The sequence below is a fragment of the Polypterus senegalus genome, chromosome 12 (assembly GCF_016835505.1).
Source record: "Polypterus senegalus isolate Bchr_013 chromosome 12, ASM1683550v1, whole genome shotgun sequence".
In the NCBI taxonomy this organism is placed as follows: Eukaryota; Metazoa; Chordata; class Cladistia; order Polypteriformes; family Polypteridae; genus Polypterus; species Polypterus senegalus.
Genome location: NC_053165.1, coordinates 14057970 through 14072793, shown reverse-complemented (window position 1 = coordinate 14072793; position 14824 = coordinate 14057970). Strand labels below are relative to the sequence as shown.

General features: G+C 39.6%; 1 protein-coding gene across 8 annotated transcripts in view; it reads right to left on the bottom strand.

Moving 5' to 3' along the window:
- LOC120540282 (microphthalmia-associated transcription factor-like) overlaps positions 1 to 14824 on the bottom strand; it is a 219738-nt gene that overhangs the window by 20758 nt on the left and 184156 nt on the right. For all 8 annotated transcript variants that reach the window (XM_039770902.1, XM_039770900.1, XM_039770901.1 and 5 more), the window contains exon 4: positions 1340 to 1435. In XM_039770902.1, coding sequence (XP_039626836.1) covers positions 1340 to 1435 — 96 coding nt within the window. The remainder of the gene's footprint in view (positions 1 to 1339; positions 1436 to 14824) is intronic.

The following is a 14824-nucleotide window of genomic DNA, read 5'->3' as shown; positions in this document are numbered from 1 at the left end:
TAGTAAACATCCAATCATAACCTGCGTAGCCAATTTTAGCTCATAGGAAGCTGGTGGGAATGTTGGGAACAAATCCTGAACAGAGTGCCAAGGAGTCACTAAAGGGTTAAAACCCTTTTAATTATACCCATTACCCAGCATTGCCCGGGAGGAAAATAAAGTGTTTTTTTTTTAATATAATTTAAAAAAGCCACTACTTTAAAAATAAATTAACAACCATAATGAAGACTCACTAATATGCTTGTCTTGCGGTCTTGTATGTATGTTATCATCCAGTTGGCACTTGTAACCAGCCAACTCTTTTTAATTTGAAAAGCAACAGGGGCGCATGGTGGTGGCGCTGAAACATAAAGAATGCTGACAGTCACCTCCAGTTCGCCCTCTGGTGGTCGTTCCAAGGGTCATCTGGGTGATCGCATGCACACAAGACCGTAAGATCACCCCCCCCACCCTACCCAGAAGGGGATGTGTTAGGATTGATTTCACCCTACAGTATTTTTAGTCGACCATTGAGAAACATGTGTACCAAGTTTCATGAAAATCGCTCCAGCCATTCAGAAGTGATGCTGGAACATACATACATACACAAATTGACATATATATATATATATATATATATATATATATATATATATATATATATATATATATATATATATATATATATATATATATATATATATATATATATGTTTACATAAATATATATATATATATATATATATATATATATATATATATATATATATATATATATATAAATATATACGGCAGAAGATAAAGTTTAAAATCTAAACTTTACTGATTTCTGGCACACTTTTCTAAATAAATAGCTTATTTATAGCTGGCCAATACTACCACACATATAAAGCAGAGTATATTAAAGATAACATTAAATGGATATGTATACATTGTTTAAAACTGTCCATTAAATGTATATACTTTCTCTCCCTTTTATAGTTTTACCCTATACCGCATTTTTTTCTACCACCTGTAGTCAGAAGCAGGTCGATGGCCTAATTTTAGAAGTTTTCCCATTACTGTATAAGAAAAATGTTAAAAGAGTCATAAACTACATGAAGCCTAAGTGACAGACATGTACTCTATGTACTTAAAAGTGGCACATTTAGACAAAATTACTGCAATCCTTATCTGGCCCAATCACTAATTAACACCTACATCTTTGAGATGTGATATGAAACCAGACTACCTAGAGAAACCCTACACTGACACACACAGAGTGATCAAGCCAGGAATCAATCCTGGGTCTCTGGAGCTGTGAGGCAGCAGTAATGTAATGCTAATATATTTATATCAACAACAAAATAAAAGAAATTACCGTATTGGCTATCTGTAGTGCAGGGTCCATAAGTCCAAGGATTTCTTCATTATAGCTTGACTCCAGACTGATTATGTCATCAATTACGTCATCCATCTGTAATTATAAAACAGATACTGTACTTTATTTTATAATCCCGTGTTATGGACAATGGCATGTTTCTATCACAGAAACCTATTTTGGATTGGTATAAATTAAATGGAAACCATGTGAATCATGAGCAACAAAGGCTGGGCTCATGCAAGTCCCATTTAACTTTAAAAACTGAATTTGTACTCATGGGAACTGCACTTGGTTCCACTGATAGAATGTTATTTGGGATCCATTTTGGTGAATGTGCTGTATAAAATTTATATACATAAATACTGCCTAACTGGCAGAAATGAAGTAGTCCCATATTCCTTTAGACAGGTGGAAAATAAAATCTGTATATGAAAGAAAAAGTATGTTAACATTTAAAACACACATGGTCAGTGATTTCAGGTTGATCAAAAATCATATATACTCCAGACCCCTTTTACTAAGATGCCAGTATATGTTTTAAACAAAGATTTGCTTACTCCAGGTCTGTTAAAACCATCACTGATGAAACAGCTATTTGGATTGCTTTCACATTCGGTCACTGAAAGGAGATCAGTTCCCAAGTAGAAGGAGCTCAGATTAAAACTCTACAAGCTCCAATATGTCAACCCATCCACCCAGCTTGAATTTTCCATTGTAGAATCACAAAGGAGGACAGCCTAATGTGAAGCATGATACACACACTCTCGCACACAATCACATTCACTCACAAACTGCCAGATTAGAGTTGTCTAGCATCCTAGCACACAGCTGTTTGGCACGTGAGAGGAAAATAGGAGTTATCAGCAAGACACCCCCCAAGAACATGCAAGACAACAGGCAAACTCCATACAGACAATGACCAGATTGGAAATCATGCTCAGGCCCTTGGATGATAAAACAGTAACCGCCGCACCATCATGAGTGATCTATCATAAAATAAAAATTACATTAAGATCATTTTGGAGTTTTCATGACTATTATATTACTATAATGTGTCTGCAAGGTAAAGTCAGTGATACACCTGTTAGATAGATAGACAGATATTACTATTAGTATAGTAGGCAGGATTAGATAGATAGATAGATAGATAGATAGATAGATAGATAGATAGATAGATAGATAGATAGATAGATAGATAGATAGATAGATAGATAGATAGATAGATAGATAGATAGATAGATAGATAAGGAAAGCATCATATGATAAGTAGATAGATATGCCAGTCATTACACAATGCTGTGTATTAGGTAGATAGAACACTGAGGCCCCGGGGCTGCAATGTACACACAATGTAATTAAAAATCTCTCTATTATAATAAAAAAAATCCTGGGATGAGACAAGACTTTTTAGCCTGGGACAAGGCGCGACATTTTCAGAGAGATACTTTCACGTTCCGCAAGAGGAGACTTTGTACCAAGAGATTTAATCACGCCCAGTGCCGGAAATAAAAGACAAAGAGTAAATGACAAAGTAGAATGTCGTAAAGAATTCAAAAATGTTGCCGCGGTTCTCATGCAGAGCAGGTTAGAGATAATGTAAGTATGAAAATGCCAAAGTCTCAAAAAAAAGGATAGGAAAGATCGCATTAGCGCAAATAAATGGAAATTATTACTCGGTGAAATAACGGAACAGCGAAAAGAGATCAAATATATTGTTCAGATTTAAACTTTAAGCCGGAGACTTGTAGATCATCTAATTCATGTTGCCAGCGAGAATTAAAAGATTCCTAAAAACGTTGTTGCGGTATGAAGTCCCGTGAGACGGAGACTTTTTACATGAGATTCTTTCAAGTCACGCCCTATTTACAACTATTTTCAAACAAGACCACAGTCATCTAACCTCAGTCGTGTGAATGCTTTTGCCAGACACACTTCCTGTGCTCTCAGCTCTTATAAATTTTATCAGGACAATAATTTTACACGTTCTATATGACAGGCCAACGACAAAGCAAAGAAGAAAGAGCATGGACAAACATTCGTGAAAGTCCTTTTATTGATTAGAGAGAAAGAAACGATATTCACTCACAAGCAGTTATACGTTGCGTTGTCATTAGCACAAACATACAGAAATTATTACTCAGTGAAATAACAGAACAGTGAAAAGAGATCAAATATATTGTTCAGATTTAAACTTTAAGTTGGAGACTTGTAGATCGTCTAATTCGTGTTGCCATAAAGGAAAAGTAGTGTTTCTTCCCAATGAAGAGGTGTATCCGCTAGAATTAAAAGATTTGTTGTTTGGTGAAAGTGAAATCCACATACGCGAGCGGCAGAGATGCGAAGTGGCCGGCGTGTAGCGCAGGCGGAGGGTTGGCAAGCGAAGCGAGCAGGGGGCGAAGCTCCCAAGTAATATCATAAAGAAATGTTGCCGCTGTGTAAAAATGATTGATTTTCTGCACTCGGATTGACATGGGAAGGCATACATACAATGGAGGCATCAATCGAACACAGAAGGAACAAAATGGCTGAATTTGTGTAGGTATGAATGGGATAGAAAGAGACTTTAGTAAATCTTACTCTGTGTGTATCTTTTCCTGACCTTTTCAATTTGTTTTTTTCAAATTAATATTGTTTTACCATTATTCTGGCAACCCCATTTTGTTTCTTGTCTTGGTGCCATTGCTTCCTATTTGTGATGCTTATTGTATAGCCACTGTACTTTACAGTTGATATGTTTGTTGCCAGTCATGTGACGAGAAAGTCCAATGATGTATTATATCATCTCATGGCACCTACCCACATAAGATGGCAGTCACAGCTTTGGAGATCAGATTGTTTTCTTAAAGTGCACCACAAAGTTTAGAGTTTGTTAGTAGCAATGAAGACAAGTTAGTGTAAAGACTGCAACGTTTATTTTCAACTACAATGTTTGTTTTATTGTATTGCCTTTGATGACTTTTTTGGTTTTCTGACTCTTTCTGGTGAATTAGACTTTATACACTCACCTAAAGGATTATTAGGACCACCATACTAATATGGTGTTTGACCCCCTTTCACCTTCAGAACTGCCTTCATTCTACGTGGCATTGATTCAACAAGGTGCTGAAAGCATTCTTTAGAAATGTTGGCCCATATTGATAGGATAGCATCTTGCAGTTGATGGAGATTTGTGGGATGCACATCCAGGGCACGAAGCTCCGTTCCACCACATCCCAAAGATGCTCTATTGGGTTGAGATCTGGTGACTGTGGGGGCCATTTTAGTACAGTGAACTCATTGTCATGTTCAAGAAACCAATTTGAAATTATTCGAGCTTTGTGACATGGTGCATTATCCTGCTGGAAGTAGCCATCAGAGGATGGGTACATGGTGGTCATGAAGGGATGGACATGGTCAGAAACAATGCTCAGGTAGCCCGTGGCATTTAAACGATGCCCAATTGGCACTAAGGGACCTAAAGTGTGCCAAGAAAACATCCCCCACACCATTACACCACCACCACTAGCCTGCACAGTGGTAACAAGGCATGATGGATCCATGTTCTCATTCTGTTTACGCCAAATTCTGACTCTACCATTTGAATGTCTCAACAGAAACCGAGACTCATCAGACCAGGCAACGTTTTTCCAGTCTTCAGCTGTCCAATTTTGGTGAGCTCGTGTAAATTGTAGCCTCTTTTTCCTATTTGTAGTGGAGATGAGTGGTACCCGGTGGGGTCTTCTGCTGTTGTAGCCCATCTGCCTCAAGGTTGTGCGTGTTGTGGCTTCACAAATGCTTTGCTGCATACCTCGGTTGTAACGAGTGGTTATTTCAGTCAAAGTTGCTCTTCTATCAGCTTGAATCAGTCGGCCCATTCATTCTCCTCTGACCTCTAGCATCAACAAGGCATTTTCGCCCACAGGACTGCCGCATACTGGATGTTTTTCCCTTTTCACACCATTCATTGTAAACCCTAGAAATGGTTGTGCATGAAAATCCCAGTAACTGAGCAGATTGTGAAATACTCAGACCGACCTGTCTGGCACCAACAACCATGCCACTCTCAGAATTGCTTAAATCACCTTTCTTTGCCATTCTGACATTCAGTTTGGAGTTCAGGAGATTGTCTTGACCAGGACCACACCCCTAAATGCATTGAAGCAACTGCCATGTGATTGGTTGATTAGATAATTGCATTAATGAGAAATTGAACAGGTGTTCCTAATAATCCTTTAGGTGAGTGTATGTGTTAGCACCTATTTGTTCCTTTCATGTCCTGGTCATTTTTCGTTTGCTCTTATAATTTCCAGTACAGCAGTTTGTTGCCTGGGAAGCATAAAAGATGTGATAAAAATAAAAATTGGTGAAAAGCCAAATAGTAAAAAAAAAAAAAAAGTCAAAGGGTACACATGTGAGTGAAAAACAGACAAAAAATGTTAAAAACAAGAAAACTGTGAATGTATAAGGCAATCAAAAAGTTAAATATCGAAAGTGAGGCCATAAACACAATAAATTCCTCCAGATTTCTTCATTTACTGCCATTGTGACTGGTTTTTGGCACCATTAGTTTCTCCACATTTCATTTGCATCCTTTATTCCTCAGCTTTGCTTTTTTTTTATGCTCATCTGATTCAAATGGGCATTCATGCAAGGCAGACACTTAGCCATGTGGATCATTGTGTTCTACACATTTGTGAAAGAGTTTGTATTCACTGTTTCTTGTATTGTGCTTTTTTATTTTTAAACATGTGCTTGCTCTTTGTACTTCAGGTTTTGTCTGGTCATTATGTATGCTCACCTGAGTCTTTGTCTCCTTATGTCCCAGGTTCTGCTGCTCTTCCAATCTGAACGACTGCCTCATTTCTTCCATTCATTTGTGGTACTGGGTTACAATCAAGAAACAATATACTGTATATACTCACGTATAAGTAGGGTCTTGAAACCCGAAAATCCATCATAAAATCAGACTCCGACTTATACGCCCGTTCAAAAATACAACAGTTAAATTTTTTTCTTCTTGCCTCCTCCGATCTCGCATCAGTTTCTCAGACACTCGAATTTTGTTGCAGCAGTGCAGTTATGGGGCAGCAGTAGCTCAGTCGGTAGAGCGGGTTGTCCAGCAATCGGAGGGTCGCAGGTTCGATCCTGGCTCCCGGCATGAGAATGCAGCTGTTGTGTCCTTGGGCAAGACACTTAACCTACCTTGCCTGCTGGTGGTGGTCGGAAGGATTGGTGGCGCCAGTGTTCGGCAGCCTCACTTCTGTCAATGTGCCCCAGGGCAGCTGTGGCTGCATAGTAGCTTATCATCACCAGCGTATGAATGTGTGTGTGAATGGGTGAATGACTGTTGTGTTGTAAAGCGCCTAGGGGGGTTCTTGAACTCTAGTAGGCGCTATATCAAATACAGGCCATTTACCATTTACCAATTTCTTTCGCTACTTCAATGATGTTTAATTTAAAACCAGTTTCATATTTTCTTCTGATCGAACGCTCCATTGTAGATAAGGGATGCTCTTACGATAAAAGTGTATGAGGGTGTGAGATACGAAAAACACTAAACAATGCAAACGTTGCTTTGGAATAGTTTGGGTATTACCGTGTGGTCACGTAGCCACAATACATAGAATTAAAAAGGCTGTGTGCTCCGTGGTTACTCTCTCAGGTAGGCGTTAGCATATCATAATCTCTTGGATCAATAGCGTGAGTTTTCCGCATTCGACTTATACGACCGGCATTATAAAATACTGGAAATTATACGGTAAAATCAAGCCTCGACTTATCCGTGGGAGAACTTAAACACGAGTATATACGGTCATCAGTCCCCACTGTACCTCATAATAGTAAATATACATGGCAAATGAGAAAACTACCAAGGTAATTGCATTTGCCAGACAACTACAAGAACGAGGTGTGGCCACAGGCATGATCATGAATATGTCTGAGGTCAAGGCATGGCAGTTGCATACTGAACCCCAAAACAGCTTAAAACAATGATTGTCCAGAAAGCACAATTTAGTCTAACAGCTTAGCGATTCTGAGTTTCCTTAGATTAATACATTAATTTGAAATTTTAAATTACCCAAGATACCTCTTGGTACTAATTTCCTAGGGAACTTCTAACATTGATTTACAACTGTTTGTAGCATCTAGCTGGGCTTAATCAACCCTTTTTCAAACATGTTTGTCAATTTCTTCTTCTCATTGTCAGAAGTTGGGAAATCAAATGTCTTGCTGATGAAAAAGCTTGTGTTCTTACGATACTTTTAACGTTGAATTTCACTGCAAAACACTCATGCTTCAAATGTCTTCTAATTAAGCCTGAAGTTCATGAGAGTAACTTTTCAGTCTTAATTAATAAGGCACACAGGGAAATGCAGAACAGTGACCTGGATGACTATTCACAGTTTTTAAAAATAGCGACAAAGTGTGAAACCTGAAACATTGGTTAGCATTTTAGTTCCATGCACACCTTGAAACTTCAGACAGCAAGGAATTTCAAGGTTGCTGCGTCATCTTTATTATACACATCCGTCAATTTTCAAACCCATTTAATCCTATTATAAGGTTACAGGGGGCAATGCTAGAAGTATTTGGAGCAAGGCAGGAAACAACTCTGGACAAGACATCAGAGAAAACTACACACATTCATTCACTCATTCACTTTTACATGGCTAGTTCAGACTGGCCAATTTACTTAACACATATTGTTACAAAACTGGATCACCCTGAGGGAAGAAAAACAAGCAGCCATGGGGAGAATGTGCAAAATGCACACAAGAGAGTGTGTGTGTGATTCAAACTCCTGAAGATAAGAAAGAGAAGCACTCTACCACAGTGAGAACTCAAAAGAGACTGTATATGTGTAAAATATAAAAATCGCTGGATTACAGAGACTTAATTGCAGTTTTGAGATCACAGGTAATCACAGATAGCTTATGACGTAAACCTTAGATTTACTGCTCACAGTGGCAAAAAAAAGAGGATGATGGCAAAGTTAGTGGACACCATGAATAAAGCTTAATGTCTCTTCAATGACACTGTTACTCTACAGCATGTCTCATTTTACACTGGTTTGCTAAAGGGTATTGATGGTGTTCTTTTTTGTCCAATCAGAGTGTACACTACCTTGTGACCATCTTGAAATTGGCAAGACACAGACAATGACCAGATTGGAAATTATGCCCAGGCGCCTGGATGACAGAGCACTAAATGCTGCACCATCATGGGTGATCTAACATAAAATAAAAATGCATTAAGATCATTTTGCAGTTTTCATGACTATTATATCACTATAATGTGTCTGCAAGGTGAACTCAGTGATGTTCCTGTTAGAAAGATAGATAGATAGATAGATAGATAGATAGATAGATAGATAGATAGATAGATAGATAGATAGATAGACACTTCGCAGTAACTAATCCTGGATAGGGCAGGACAGCAGTCCATCATGGATGTACTGACTAATTAAAAAGTGAGGGTCAGGAAGAGCTAAGCAATGGTCAGTACCGAAAATCAAAAAGAGAGGAACATCAAAGCCAAATTGTAAAAAAAAAATTGTAGTCAAAGTCCCAGTAATCAAAGTCCAAAGTTAGTAGTACGCCAAGTTTGGACCAATCTCTGATACTTGTGACTATTTTAGGATGACATTTACATTGGCACATCAATGACATCAAAACCATGCAGTCACTGTGCTTCACAAGAAATCCCCATGGAAACTCACAATGCAAACCCACCAAATGGCAGCGCCATCCCAAAAACAAAATGGTGTTGGAAAAGACGGTAACCAATACTGAACTTCTTAACTGAAGCTCTAAAATTTCCGGAATTGCATTCCTTATGTTTTAAAACATTCAGGGGCAACTGGGCAACAGACAACTCGGCGAAAAGACAACTCGGGGACAGACAACTCGGCGAAAACACAAGTGGGCGATAGACAACTTGGCGAAAGGACAACTCGGCGACATCGTTTACCAGTTAGGTAATAGGTAGGTTCAAAGAGATTTTTTAATGATATTTAAATGACAACGTAGGACGCCGGAAAATCCACAGAATCACCTGCTTTATGAGAGTCCCAATACGTTGAGAGTAAAGATATTCCTTAAGCCGTACTCGCATTCGTATTCTAAATATCGTTGTCATACGATTACAATCAATACAATTTATATAAAGCATTGGCAATTTTGGTTGCAGAAGATCATGTAAGATAGAGTTTGTTCCATCTGCAGAATAAAGATTGTTCGTACAATTATATACATTTTTTTTCAACATTTTAAATCACGTTGTCATTTAAATATAATTAAAAAATCTCTTTGAACCTAACTATTACCTAACTGGTAAAGGATGTCGTCAAATTGTATTTCGCCAAGTTTTTTCTTCGCCGAATTGTCTTTTGCTGACTTGTCTATTCGCCGGGTTGTCTTTTCGCCCAGTTGCCACCGAACCATTAAAAAAAAAAAAACAAAATGACACCAAGATTGGTATTCCATTTCTAGAGAAACCCAAGAAAAATTAAAAAGAAACTTCAATCATAACAATAGAATGCACTCACACATATTAGAGTCACCAATCATGGTATTCTGTCCAACTTCAGGACGTGAGAAGAAAACTCATTTAGACGCTTGCAGAAAAGGCCAACTCCACACAGACAACAAGCATACGTGAACCCAGGTTAGGCTGTGCTGCAAGGTTATTATAGTTAACTAAAACTAAAATCAAAACTGAAACTATTATTAAGATAACATTTTCGTAAACTGAAATAAAATAATTAACAAAACCAAAATGAAAAACTAAAACTAAACGAAACTATTAAAGTAGCTGGAAAGACTAACTGAAATAAAATAATAATTTACGAAACAAAACTGCCCAAAAATGTCTTTGTGTTTGATGTTAAAATTAAATTATGCAAGTAAGAAAATACTGAGTTACATTTTTAGAATAGTAGTAGATTGTATGCTGGGGAAACTGGGCAGACACTGCGCCACAGAGTGAACTCATATACATTTCATATCAATCAGAACATGTTGATCTTCCGGTGGCAGGACACTTTAACAGTAATGGCCACAGCATAAAGGACCTGAGGGTCACTGCGCTTATGGGTAATTTCAAGACTCAACAGGAGCAGAGAGAATGGGAATACAAACTTATGCTTAAATTCAATACTCTACTAAATGGTCTGAATAGAGACAAGAGTTTTAGGAGCAGATATGTGGACTACCAGCTGACTACATCAGAGGCCTATCTTACAGACAATGCACTTGAAAATAAACCTTACTGGACTTACATCTCTAGTGATGGTTATCTTATCTCTGCATTTTATTAGTTCATTGTTCTCTTCTTTCAGGGTTAAGTCATTACATCTTGCCTGATGAAGGGGCCTGAGTTGCCTCGAAAGCTTGCATATTGTAATCTTTTTAGTTAGCCAATAAAAGGGGTCATTTTGCTTTGCTTTTCTCTACAGGGTTAAGTCATCTAAGGTTTATTCATTTTGCTAACATTTGAACAAAGCGGGTCTTAAGATGAAAGAAAAAATCACTTTGCTGTCCCAATATCCATCCATCCATCCATCCATCCATCCTCTTCTGCTTATCCGGGGTCGGGTCGCGGGGGCAGCAGCTTGAGCAGAGATGCCCAGACTTCCCTCCCCCCCGGCCACTTCTTCTAGCCCTTCTGGGGGAATCCCGAGGCGATCCCAGGCCAGCCGGGAGACATAGTCCCTCCAGTGTGTCCTGGGTCTTCCCCGGGGCCTCCTCCCGGTTGGACATGCCTGGAACACCTCACCAGTGAGGCGTCCTGATCAGATGCCCGAGCCACCTCATGTGACTCCTCTCGATGTGGAGGAGCCGCACGGCTCTACTCTGAGCACCTCACCCTATCTTTAAGGGAAAGCTCAGACACCCTGCGAAGGAAACTCATGTCAGCCGCTTGTATTCGTGATCTCGTTCTTTCGGTCGCTACCCATAGCTCATGACCACAGGTGAGGGTAGGAGCGTAGATCGACTGGTAAATTGAGAGCTTTGCCTTACGGCTCAGCTCCTTTTTCACCATGACAGACCGATGCAGAGCCCGCATCACTGCGAATGCCGCACCGATCCGTCTGTCGATCTCACGCTCCATTCTTCCCTCATTCATGAACAAGACCCCGAGCTACTTGAACTCCTCCACTTGGGACAGGATCTCGCTCCCAACCCTGAGAGGGCACTCCACCCTTTTCCTGTCCCAATATAAGCTAGACTATTTTTCAGGACCACGGTGGCACAGTGGTAGCGCTGCTGCCTCGCAGTTAGGAGACCCAGGTGTGCTTCCCGGGTCCTCCCTGAGTGGAGTTTGCATGTTCTCCCCGGGTCTGCGTGGGTTTCCTCCCACAGTCCAAAGACATGCAGGTTAGGTTGATTGGCAATTCTAAATTGTCCCTAGTGTGTGCTTGGTGTGTGGGTGTGTTTGTGTGTGTCCTGCGGTGGGTTGGCACCCTGCCCGGGATTGGTTCCTGCCTTGTGCCCTGTGTTGGCTGGGATTGGCTCCAGCAGACCCCCGTGACCCTGTGTTCGGATTCAGCGGGTTGGAAAATGGATGGATGGATGGATTTTTCAGGACTTTCTACAGTGATGGTTGTCTTATCTCTACATTTTATTAGTTCATTGTTCTCTTCTTTCAGGGTTAATTCATCTAAGGTTTATTCATTTTGCTAACATTTGAACAAAGAGGTTGTTAAGATGAAAGAAAAAAATCACTTTGCTGTCCCAATATTTTTCTGTTTCTTTGTTACACCTTGCCTGATGAGTTGCCTTAGCTGCCTCGAAAGCTTGCATTTGTAATCTATTTAGTTAGTCAATAAACAGTGTAATTTCATCCTACTTTCTCCTGTATCCATTTTTAGAATACTAATTAGCAAAATCCAATTCAATTTTGAGTTACACAATGTACATTCATTTTATGTATTTTGTTATTTTAATTCCTTTAGGAAAAAATAAAATATACTGTATCAAACACCAAAAAAAAGTTCAATGAAAAAAACATGTCACCAAGACGTCCTGCTACAACCCCAGTCAAAGGAAATGTGTGATATTAAAACTCCAATCCACTCACTTTTGAGCAACCATTCACACATAGTCAGCCTATAGTGGTCGATGTGGGGAAAAAACGAGAGGAGAGACACAGGGAGAGCATTCAAAATCTGCACAGGACGTGACAGGGGCCAGTCTCTTGCACCGGTGACGCAGTAGCACTAATGACTCTACCAGCATCAAGACTTATGGGGCAGGATGTACACGACTAAAGTCAAACGACCCTCCAGTTTGTATAATAATACATACAGTTTAAGATTATGGCCTAACCCAGCAGCATTGGGCACACTCTGCAAGAGATACCACTCCGCGGCAAGGCCATCTAGTCTATCCAGTCCTATTTCTGTTTACTTCACCAAAGTTTGTTTCATAGCCCATGTCCTGTAGGGATACATGATGACCCAGCGTGTGGGCAAACAGCACAAAGGCCTGTGTCAGTGTAATGTGAGCACAAATTCTCTAGCAAAGGCTCTCAACTTCAGACATGGGGTATTACTATGGCTACAGCTTTTTACTTCAATCAGCTTCACAATTTCTTTTCTAACGATTTTTCTTCTCTAATTTTGCATTTAGTGCTGTTATATATTTATGCATTCAGAAATTTGTCATTTTTGTCGAAGCTTTAAATGGTCGACTTTTCCCGTTTTCTTTTTACTTCACTGTTTTCTCTGAAGTTTGCCTCCTTGGTTTGATCCACTTACTGGCATTTAATGACATATTTATGCGGTGGCGCGGTGGTAGCACTGCTGCATCGCAATAAGGAGCCCAGGGTTCGCTTCCCGGGTCCCCCCTGCGTGGAGTTTCCATGTTCTCCCCGTGTCTGCGTGGGTTTCCTCCCACAGTCCAAAGACATGCAGGATAGGCTGATTGGCGATTCTAAATTGTGTATGGTGTGTGCTTGGTGTGTGTGGGTGTGTGCGCTGCAGTGGGCTGGCATCCTGCCCAGGGTTTGTTTCCTGCCTTGTGCCCTGTGTTGGCTTGGATTGGCTCCAGCAGACCCCCGTGACCCTGTGTGAGGATATAGCGGGTTGGAGAATGACTGACTGATTTATTTGAGTATTAATTACTAAGAAAAGGCTTAAATCAGCAATTCTCAAGTTCAGTCCTGTGGTCCACTCTAACTGCAGGTCTCAATCTCAACCAACGTCTGCTTTTACCTTGGACTCCTGCCTTCATTAAGCAAGCTGCTATTTCCTAGTTTCTCTCTTTTTATCAGTAAAGAAATAAGAAAATTAATTTGCTAATTATTTACTGGAATTTAGTAAGGATCTGTGCGTGTCACAGTTAGTTTAAAATTTTGTTTTTTAATAATTTGGTTGTTTAAGCTTTTCCTTACTAATCAGCACACAATAACAGTTCCTCCCCCTTAGCATTCAGTGTCAGTATCTCCATTACCTGTCACTAATTCTCATTATTTTGGATACAATTAAGGGAGTGAACTGATCTGAATTTACAACATTTATTTCTATAGCACATTTTCATACAAAAAAATGTAGCTCAAAGTGCTTTACATAATGAAGAATAGAAAAATAAGAGACAGTAAGAAAATAAATTAAGTCAACATTAATTAACATAGAATAAGAGTAAGGTCCAATGGCCAGGGGGGACAGAAAAAACAAAAAAAAACTCCAGAACTCCAAAAATTTAGAAAATATACGGTAAAATAAAGTTAAGTAATTAAAGTTATGGCAAAAAAATACACATTTCTGAATTTCTTTTAGAGAAAAGCCAAGCAAAATGACTCCTTTTATTGGCTAACTATAAAGATTACAATATGCAAGCTTTCGAGGCAACTCAGGCCCCTTCTTCAGCCAAGATGTCATCAATCTTCCATCCATCCATTTTCCAACCCGCTGAATCTGAACACAGGGTCACGGGGGGGTGCCAACACAGGGCACAAGGCAGGAACTAATCCCAGGCAGGGTGCCAACCCACCGCAGGACACACACTAGGGCCAATTTAGAATCGCCAATCCACCTAACCTGCATGTCTCTGGACTGTGGGAGAAAACCAAGCAGACATGAGGAGAACATGCAAACTCCACACGGGGAGGACCCGGGAATCAAACCCAGGTCTCCTTACTGCGAGGCAGCAGCGCTACCACTGTGCCACTGTGCCGCCCTGTAATCAATCTTTTACATACAAATATCATACAAATAAGAAAAATAAGATATGAAAAAGACTAGCTTATTAAATTATTTCATCAATTAGATGAACGTCCAACTTCCTGATTTGGGAATTGGTTTGGAATGAAAGAAAACCTGCAGCCACGGTGGTACTCTAGGATTGAACTTGAGAGCTCCTGTTCTAATGCATTGCTTACGGACTCACTGTCAATGCCTCTTTATTTTATACATGTATATCTTTTGGATGGATAAAAAAACAACCTTGAAAATATAGTGAATAAACACCACCAAGACAGCAACCCATCCAAAATTTAAAC